Raw genomic sequence first — 9,812 nt, forward strand, 5'->3', positions numbered from 1 at the left:
TTCATAAATTCTGCCTTTCCCTGGCCAGATAATGACCCTCTTGGAAGCTGTAATGGTGCCTCATAAATTCTGATGTTGGGATCTAAATTTACTCCCTAAGTGCTGGACCATTAAATCTACTACCTACCTTTGTGTTATGCTTATAAAAACCTGTTATCTGTAAGTTCTCAAGACACCTCCCCTTTTTGCAACTTTCTGTGCTATAAAGCTACACTCCTAGAGAGCTGGATGGCTGTCTACTATTCCCACGGATTTTGGCCTGTCAGAATTACAAGCTTGCTTTAATTTGATTTAAATTGGAGTTGATGGTCTTTTCTTTGCGTTGTGGTTTAACACTTAGGTGGGATTCTCTAGAAACCTTCCCTTCTGTCCTAATAAAGTGAGTTGTCACTCTCCTGAGAGAAAGCACTCTCTCCTGTGAGGGTATTTTCCCCTTCTTTCTCTTCTAATAAATTCTGCTATTCTTTTACTAAGTTTCACGTCTTGCTTGAAATCTTCTCGTGCAAAGACACTAAAGACAAAGAATACATGGATTTCCAGAAATATCTTATCTCAGATATCATCTTATCTCCTTAGCAGTTGGTTGTGTGGAGGGGAAGTCAGAAAGGAATATACTAAGAGGAAACTATCACAGATAAAAGAGGAATTTTGGTTCAACCAACCTAACAGATTTCTTGCTAAACATAGGCCAAAGTGATCATACATCACCAGAATGTTAAAAGCTAAGAACCTGATTAGATATTGTTAAATTAAGTTTGGCTTCAAACAGCCCCTGTGAAGTGGATTGTAGCTTGATGTGTAAGCAATTTGGATCTAACCTTAGCAACCGGAGTCTCATCGAATCACAGTAATCAAGTTTCAGCCAGCCACAGGCTGCCACCTGATCAGCCCATGCTCATGTAAAGCAAATGCTTCAACAACCAAGTGCATATAAGGCAAATGCTAACTGCAGCCAATCAGGTTGTTTCTGCATTTCACTTCCTTTTCTTCAGCTAAATAAAAATAAATAAATAAATATAGTGGGCAGACTTGGTTGGGGCACTCTGAATTATAACCTAATGTAATAGGTTCTTTTCTTGATCAATGTGGACCCAGTGAGCACAACCAGAGGTAATGAATAGAGAAAGCTGGCTCGTGTGGTGCATGCCTGTAATCCCAGTAGCTCAGGAGACTGAGGCAGGAGGATTGAAGTTCAAAGCCAGCCTCAGCAATTTAGTGAGATCCTAAGCAATTCAGCAAGACACTGTCTCTAAATAAAATATTTAAAAGGGTTGGGGTTGTGGCCAATGGTTAAGTGCCCCTGGGTTTAATCCCTAGTACCCAAAGAAAAAAATAGAGAAGGATTTGTTGCCCTCAGTGAGGAATGAAAGCACTGTAGTTATTTGCAAAGCAATGCTCTCCCTGAGGAAAGGAAGTATGTGCATTTTATTTTGTGAACCTATATATATTTATACAGACAATCGCATGTAGGGGTGGGCACATTTCTGAGCATGCTCAACTGGAAGGAAGGATGGCAGACATTGGCGTTTCTGGGTCTACTCAGTTCAGTATTACAGTGAGCCAAGTTTACTGCTGGGTGCCTAAAAGAATGACTGACGTGGTCACCTTGGCTGGTTCTTAGTAAGTTTCTCCAGAAAGTTTTAGCTGAAACAAAAAAGGACGCTTTGGTAAAAAGGTGCGAACCTCGCCTAGCGTCTAACAGAACCATCTTCAATCTGGAACACCGCCTGTGGGTTTTAGAGCCTTTTTCTTTCTCAAATAAACTTCATTTTCAGATTTTTCTTTAATATCAACGATGATCAGATAGAGGACTGGGAGGAAGGAGTTCTGGATAAACTGACTTAACAGCCTTCTTGCTAAAATCGGGTTTCACAAGGAGTTGTGCCGGTGAACTTCAGAAAGGTTCAAGAGCCTGACTGAAGTTTGATCATACCAAGAATCATTATGGTTAGTATATAAGGACAGGGTCAGGATTCAAACCAAGACAGAGGGGTTTTCATGCTACGTAGGTGCTAATTTTTTGACAGTTCTCAAGCAAAAGGTTCACGCTGGTCTCTGGGTGTCAAATGACCCCAAAATCAGGTGTTCGCCCTCCTGGCCAAGCCAAACTTCGTCTTTGCTGACAACAAAGACTGGACTGGAAGAGAGGGAAGTCGACCCTCGGCCAGCCCATCCTCTGGAGCCACGCCCCCTGCAGAACTTGCGCGTCTGCGCGTGCGCCACCCGCCTGGGTCTGCGCGTGCGCGTGGTGGCAACCTTCTTGACCGCAGGTTCCCTCCGGCGTTGAAGGTAAGTTTCTCTCTCAGAGCTCTCAAAGTCTGACCCTGCCGGGAGCGGTCACCTGGGAGTGGGAGGGTCTAAAAGAGAGGTGCTGCGTGCTCCGGCCTCCCGTGGGCGCTCGGGAGCCACAATTCCCACTGTCTCCGAGAGCCCTGGCCGGCTGCTCCTGCCTGAGTGTAAGCGGCCGCTGGGGTGCTTGGGTCCCCAGGCGCCGGCGGGTTCGCGCGCTCTGCCAGGCGCTGTGCTCGCTGTTCGGAAGCCTCCTCAGTAACATCCCTGCCGACCAGGCCACGGTGACTCCGGCTCTGGCTGCCTCCTGGCCTCACCAGCCTGGCAGTTAGTGTCTCGGTGAGCGTTTGGAATTGTTCTGGTTGTGGGTGTCGGTTCTGGACGGGAGAAAGGGAGACGTGCTGAGGTTGTGAGGGAGCGCGTGGATCAGATCACCATGGACAGTGTGGGTGGAATGCTTATAAATAAACCCAGGATGGCCGCCCAGAAGAGCAGGCCTACACTGCTCCCAAATCATCACCTCTGTCCCAGTTCAGAGCCTGTATATTCCCTAGAGCCTTTTTTGGTGGTCGTGTGTCAGGAGTGGAACTCAGGTCCTTACGCAGCTAGGCCAGCACTCTACCACCGGGCTATGCCCAGCTCACCCCTTGGGCTTTAAAATGGAGGAGTGTCTAGGAAGACGGGAGTTCTAGATACCGTGACTTAACAGGGTTCTTGCTAAAACTGGGTTTCACAAGGAGCTGTGCAGGTGAGCTTCAGAAAAGGTTCAAGAACCTGAATGAAGTTCGATCATGCAAGGAATTATTGTGGTTAGTATATAAGGACAGGGTCAGAATTCAAACCAAGACATAGAGGGTTTTCATGCTACCTGGGTGCTAATTTTTTGACGACTCTCAAGCAAAAACGGCACGCCAGTCTCTGGATGTCAAACATCCCCAAATCACGTGTTAGGTCATTAATCCTTCCAATCTGTGAATCCAGAATATTTTTACATTTATATCTGTCTTCTTCAACATTGTATATTTGCAGTGTACAGGCCTTTGACCATCTTCGTTAAATTTATTCCGAAGTATTTCATTGTTTTTGATTCTCTTGAAATGGGATTGTTTTCTTAATTTCTGTTTTGGATAGTTCATTATTAGTTATAGAAACCCAATTGATTGATTTATTTACTTGTGTGTGTGTGTGTGTGTGTGTGTGTGTGTGTGGTGGTGGTGGTGGTGGTAGTGGTAGTTCTGGGGGTTGAACCCACCGCATTGTGCATGAAGGTAAACACTCTACCAACTGAGCTATATCCCCAACCCACCCCAGTTGATTTTTATGTATTAATTTTTAGACTTGCAGTAGTGAATAGTTGGTTTGGTTTTTTTGTTGTTTTGTTTTGTTTTGTTTTTGGTAGGTTCTTTAGGGATAGATTATATCTGGTTGTGTTAATCACCTTTTTGTCACTGTGACCAAAACACTTGACAAGAATAATTTAGAGGAAAAGTTTATTTTGGGCTCAGAGTTTCAGAAGTTCAGTCCATGGTCAGTCCACCCATTGCTCTGAGCCAGAGGAGAGAGAGCATCATGGCAAAAGGACGGGGTGGGGGAAAGTTGCCAGGAAATGGAGAGATTAAAGAGCCAGGGTCAAAATATAATCCCAAAGGCACACCCCCAGAGATCTACTTCCTCCAGCCACACCCCATTTGCCTATAGTTACCACCTACTATTCCATTCAAATTACTAATGCATCAAATCGATTAATCCACTGATGAGGTGACAGCCCTCATAATCTAATCATTTCACTGCTGAATATTCTTTCATTAGCACAACAACTTTAGGGGGACACCTCATGTTCAAACCATAACGATAATAACTTATGCTGCTACTGTTTCTGGCACACACATCACAGGCTGCTCAGCATTTTAAGGCAACTTAGAATTTGTGTCCACTTAGAATTTGTATGAAGTGCCTTCCAGGCTTGTGAGTATGGAAACTGTGGGCATCCTGGGTTCTCAAGTTTTATTTCCTCTTCTCAGGATCTTCAAGGCTTTTTATGTCTTCATGAGGCAAAATCAGAAGAAGAAAATATGGTGACTGAGTGGCTGACAAATCATTCTCAGGTAAGTAGGAAATTGACTTTTCTATGGAAAAGTATGCTGCTTCCTATCAAGTAACTGTATTTCCCCTGAGTGGAAGAGTTTCTTCAAACAAATAGGACTTAGGGACTAAGTTTCCAGTCAGATTTCCTCAAGTTATAGCCTCTCGTGTGGTTAACAGATTACATAGGGAAGTGATGCCGTTTTTCCAATACTAATTCATTCTGAATTTCATTTATGTTTTTCATTCTTTGATTTTACTATGATAGACTGCAAAGGAGAGAATTAACATGTACTTCTCTCAGAGAATTTTATGCTATCATTTAAGCATTTATTTGAGTGCCTATAATGTGTTCAAGACTACATTAAAACCTGTTAGTAGAGAAAAATAAGGCCAAAATGGATCACAGTCTATTGTGGTAAGATACAGTCAGGTGAAAGAGATGCCATGTGACTGAATTAGGTCACCACTAAATATGAACAGATAGAAAAGAGAAGAGCAGTGAAGACCATGGAACCTATTCAAAGCATTGGGTCCCTCATTCTTCTCCAAATGACATAGTGGGGATGCTCCTTGTCTCACACCAGTGTGTTTATGATGGTTTAGGACTTAGTGTCCTTTGAGGATATGAACTTGACCCAGGAGGAATGGACTTTGCTGGACCAAACTCAGAGAAACTTATACAGAGATGCGATGCTGGAGAACTACAAGAATCTAATTCCATTTGGTAAGGTTGGTACCATTTCTTCAATTTAGTTTTTCCTGAATAAATATTAAGTATCATATTCTAGGGTCTGCATATTAATAGCAATGCAATCATAAACAAACCAAAGGTGTTCCTTTCAAGACTTACTGTCTACTGACTTTCTCATAAGAAATGGAATTCTGTTTGTTGTACTGTCTTTGTTTTCTCCATGGATAAAAGGCTTCATAACTGTACAAGCTTAAGCCTATGTTTCAGAGGAAAGATCACTGTTCTTTTGTTACACAATGAAAGAGAAAGATAAACTGTTTGTATTTGCAGTTCACTTGAAAGCTCACTGGCTGACTACTTGGAACATAAAGATTATGTTATTTCTCAAGTTATGCCTGACAATGGTCAGAATGCCAGAAAAACAGAATCTTGGCCTTTGGTTTATGGAAATATTTGTCATCCCTTGCACATTCTTCTTACATCATGCCTCTTTCCCTAAGAGCAGGGAACCAGCCACGTAGACCTGGTCTGACTTTTCATGTGGTACAAGAAGAGCTGAGGACAATGGAGAAAGTTCTCCAAGGTGAGATAAAAGGAAGATGTGATTCTTTATGAGAAACAGCCATTATCTATAAGATGTACAGTACATTTGGAAATCTTAAGTAGAAAGCTTTTGAAGATACACTTTTTTCCTGAGAATATTGAGTCCATTTGGTTTCTGAGGTTGCTTGGGTAACTTCCATCACTTTCCATCCATCTTTAAAACATTTGATCTGTCAGTAAGATGAAAGAAATGTATCATTTGCACTTAGCTCTTTGTCCATTTCTTTTCAACTTAGTTTCCCTGATTATGCCTGTTACTGTTTTATTATCGATTTTAGTGTTTAGGGGACTGGATAAAAGACTTTGGGTTTCATGTATGCCTAACATACATGAAGCCCTGAGTTTAATCCCCAGCATCAAAAAAATTAAAAAATTACCAATCTTATTTTTAGGGAATTATTTCTTCATAATCTACCAATTTGACCACAGACCTTATTATTTCCAAACTCTTAAAAACAGCCAAATCTCTCAATCTGTTTTTTTTTTTTTTTTTTTTAGAGGCTCAGCTCAGTGGCAGAGTGGCTGCCTACCATGTGGGAGGTCCTGGGTTTGATCCCAGAAAAAAAAAAAAATTCCCAAGATTTAAAATTCAAATGGTTGAAAGAGTATACAAATGGAGTTATGCCCAGTTCCCATCCGAACATAGCCATTGATAGTACTTCCTTGGGTAGGTATTCTTCTAGAGATATCTCAGCTTATAAATGTGAATGCCTTTTAATCTTTTTTTAAGCTAATATAAGTATATCATTTATCAGTTTATCTCGACCTTGGCTGTACATTAGAATCACTTGGGGGAGTTTTTTTTTCAGAAAACATAAATCATAATCTCTGGGGAAGGGTCCAGATGACAGTTTTTTAAAATTTTTCCCAGATGGCCATGTATGGTGGCACATACCGATAATCCCAGAGATGTAGGAGGCTGAGACAGGAGGATCACAAATTGAAGTCTGCTTGGGCAACANTTTTTTTTTTTTTTTTGGGGGGGGGGGTTGTTTAAGAGAAAACTTTATTTCAGGTCAGTTTTTGAAAGTATATATGCATTGAGTGGTCTTGCATTTTTAACATCTTCCTTCCATTATTTATATCTCCAAGAACTTAAATTTTTTTTCATCTTAAAATTATGTGCCTTCTTGCGGGACACGGCAGTGCATGCCTATAATCCCAGCGGCTCAGGAGGCTGAGGCAGGAGGATCGCACATTCAAAGCCAGCCTTAGTAATGGTGAGGTGCTGAGTGAGACCCTGTCTCTAAATAAAATACAAAATAGGGTTGGGGATTGGCTCAGTGATTGATTGCCCCTGAGTTCAATCTGTGGTACCTCCCCACCAAAAAAATTATATGCCTTCTTGATTGAGAGCCTCCCATTTGTTTTCCCTAGGCCAGTGTCCTGAAATGTTCAAATCTGTCTTCTTCCAATTCCATAGGGTCAAGCTGGCCTACACAAAGCTCTTGGATTCACTGTTTTCTATGGTGCAATTAGGGAGCAAACTATGTTCAACATATCCATAATCGGTTTTTTTTTTTCTCCAGCAGTGTGCTGAAACTTCTCTGCTGGCCTCCTAGACTACCATGAGGTATTCTCATCGATAGATAGTTAAGCTAAGTGTGTCAAGAAATATGCACAAAAGTAGGATTTCTCAGGAGATAATATATACTCAGGTACAGGCACCTGCAGTCAAGGCCTGGGAGGTGGGCTCTGAATGAAGGAGATCTGATTTCAAATCCCAGCTCTGCTGTCAGGTTTGGCAGCATTAAATTTTGATGACTTCCGTTATACAGCTAAGTGTGATGAACATTGTTCTGTAGTATGATCCTTTTATTATTAAATGAAAATATGTTCACCTAAAAGGAAATACAGGCAAATGATAATTTCTAATTTCTACCAACCTCTATGGATTGCCAGTTATTGAACTGAGTAATTGACTTATATTAACTAGTCAGTCCAACCCTAAGAGGTATGTCCCATTTTAAAGATGTTTAAACCAAGGGTGTGGTACAAAATACTTCAGATCTACCGTGAAGATTTGTTGTTCTGTATAGTTCTCTGCTCTTTCCCCAGTAAGTCCTGATTTCTGCATGAGTAAGTGGCATTTAGAGACAGTTTGACACTATAAACATATACTGCTCCTTAACTGTTACTGACTACAAGCCTTTGCAGTGATTCAGGCCAGAAAGAAGTTCAAAAAGAAAAATTAGTAAGTACATATTATGTAAGAATTATACTATGTTCTTGCATAGGAAAACAAATCTTAACTCTTATGTAAATTTAAGGAAGCTTCTGTGTCTGTAGGTGTTGAATATGAACATCTTTCTTCTCTTTTAGCTCTGTTTGCTTAGGACCATGTCCAGCTAGGGCAGAAATATCCAAGAGAAAGAATGGCTGCAGGATTGCTGCCAGCTTGGTCACAGGTATGTAGGAAATAATTCAGTTTCTGATAAAATGTTACTGTGCTTTAAGCACATCTCTTATGCATGATTTGCAGTTTTACACCCCAGGTGTGGCTGACCCAGTCCTCTCCCCATTATGTGGGCTTTTTAAGAGGGAATGTCAGGAAAAGCTACTACATTTTTAAATTTTTTTTTTGGTTTCTCATCCAGATGAAGTATGAATTCTGGATTCCATACTCTGCTGGGTCTATGGGAAAAATTCCACTAGGAAAACAACCATTATTAATTTCTCAGGTATTTTATTCCTGCAGCCTGCCCTATCTATGTAGGATCTAAGTAAGACAAAGAGTCCACACAACCTAATTGTGCAAAAATCAGGTCAACCATGTCTTTAAAAACCTGCTAAAGCTATAAGCCTGGATGAGATGGCCCAGGGGATGAAGATTTAATGAGAACTGAGCCTGGGGGCTGTAACAGAAGACCTCAGACACTTGTCCTGGCTTTCAATGCCTTGGATCCCTTTCCAGTCCTGTCAGCTTCACCCATCTTCCCCAGCTTATTGTTGAAGATAAGTCATTGGCTGAGCCAAATTGTGTATATGATGTTTTAGAATTCAGTGACCTTCCAGGAAGTGGCAGTGGACTTCTCTCAGGAAGAGTGGGCATTGCTGGACCCTGCTCAAAAAATTTTATACAGAGATGTGATGCTGGAGAACTTTAGGAACCTGGCCTCAGTGGGTAAGGCTTGTGCAATTCATTTGTTCACAAAGCAAGTAGTTCTTAAACACTTATTGCATTATAGTCTGTGAAAAGAATGGGATGGATGGTCCTCTCATTAAAAGCTTTAGGTAATTTGTAGTCTGTGTATGATCTTGAACCTGAGTTTCAAAGGTCACTTTCCTATGGGGCACAGAGTGTTTCCTTCTTGGGCCTTGTGAAGGAGCTCTACTCTGATTATTACTGCTCCTAAAGCTGAACTTAACCATCTTCAGCCTCCTTTGAGGCCAAAGTATAGAATCAGTTTTGTGGAAAGTCTTCTTGTCTCCTAACAGTCCTCCCGCGTCATATGTCTTTCCTCGCATATAGGGTATCAGCTCTGCAAACACAGTCTCATCTCCAAGGTAGAACAAGAAGAGCTGAGGACAGAGGAGAAAGGAATATTCCAAAGCACCTTTGAAGGTGAGTCTTGGGCAGAAAGGAGTTACTGCATAGAACAGTCTTGACTAGTGAGATTTGGGAATGAATCAGTGCAGGGGAAAAAAGGGTGAAGCCATTACTGATTTTCTTTTTATCAGTCCCTTCATTCATACTTTCATTAGGTCTTAGAGGAAGAACTGTTTTATTTATTTATTTATTTATTTATTTATTTTAATTTTTATTGTTGGTTGTTCAAAACATTACATAGTTCTTGATATATCATATTTCACACTTTGATTCAAGTGGGTTATGAACTCCCATTTTTACCCCATATACAGATTGCAGAATCACATCGGTTACACATCCACTGATTTACATATTGCCATACTAGTGTCTGTTGTATTCTGCTGCCTTTCTTATCCTCTACTATCCCCCCTCCCCTCCCCTCCCCTCCCCTCTTCTCTCTCTACCCCATCTACTGTAATTCATTTCTCCCCCTTGTTTTTTTTTTTTTCCCTTTCCCCTCACTTCCTCTTGTATGTAATTTTGTATAACCCTGAGGGTCTCCTTCCATTTCCATGCAATTTCCCTTCTCTCTCCCTTTCCCTCCCACCTCTCATC

At 41.2% G+C, this 9,812-nt stretch overlaps 1 protein-coding gene across 1 annotated transcript in view; it reads left to right on the forward strand.

Annotated features, from left to right (window-relative positions):
* The first annotated feature begins 2,299 nt into the window (after positions 1 to 2,299).
* Positions 2,300 to 9,812, forward strand: part of LOC107145158 (zinc finger protein 177-like) — a 14,514-nt gene continuing 7,001 nt past the window's right edge. The window contains 7 exon segments of the mRNA XM_015488972.2: positions 2,300 to 2,628; positions 4,311 to 4,394; positions 4,978 to 5,098; positions 5,571 to 5,648; positions 7,991 to 8,076; positions 8,666 to 8,792; positions 9,141 to 9,233. Coding sequence (XP_015344458.1) covers positions 8,044 to 8,076; positions 8,666 to 8,792; positions 9,141 to 9,233 — 253 coding nt within the window. The 5' untranslated portion in view covers positions 2,300 to 2,628; positions 4,311 to 4,394; positions 4,978 to 5,098; positions 5,571 to 5,648; positions 7,991 to 8,043.

This window comes from Marmota marmota, unplaced genomic scaffold (genome assembly GCF_001458135.2).
Source record: "Marmota marmota marmota unplaced genomic scaffold, marMar, whole genome shotgun sequence".
NCBI classification, from domain to species: domain Eukaryota; kingdom Metazoa; phylum Chordata; class Mammalia; order Rodentia; family Sciuridae; genus Marmota; species Marmota marmota.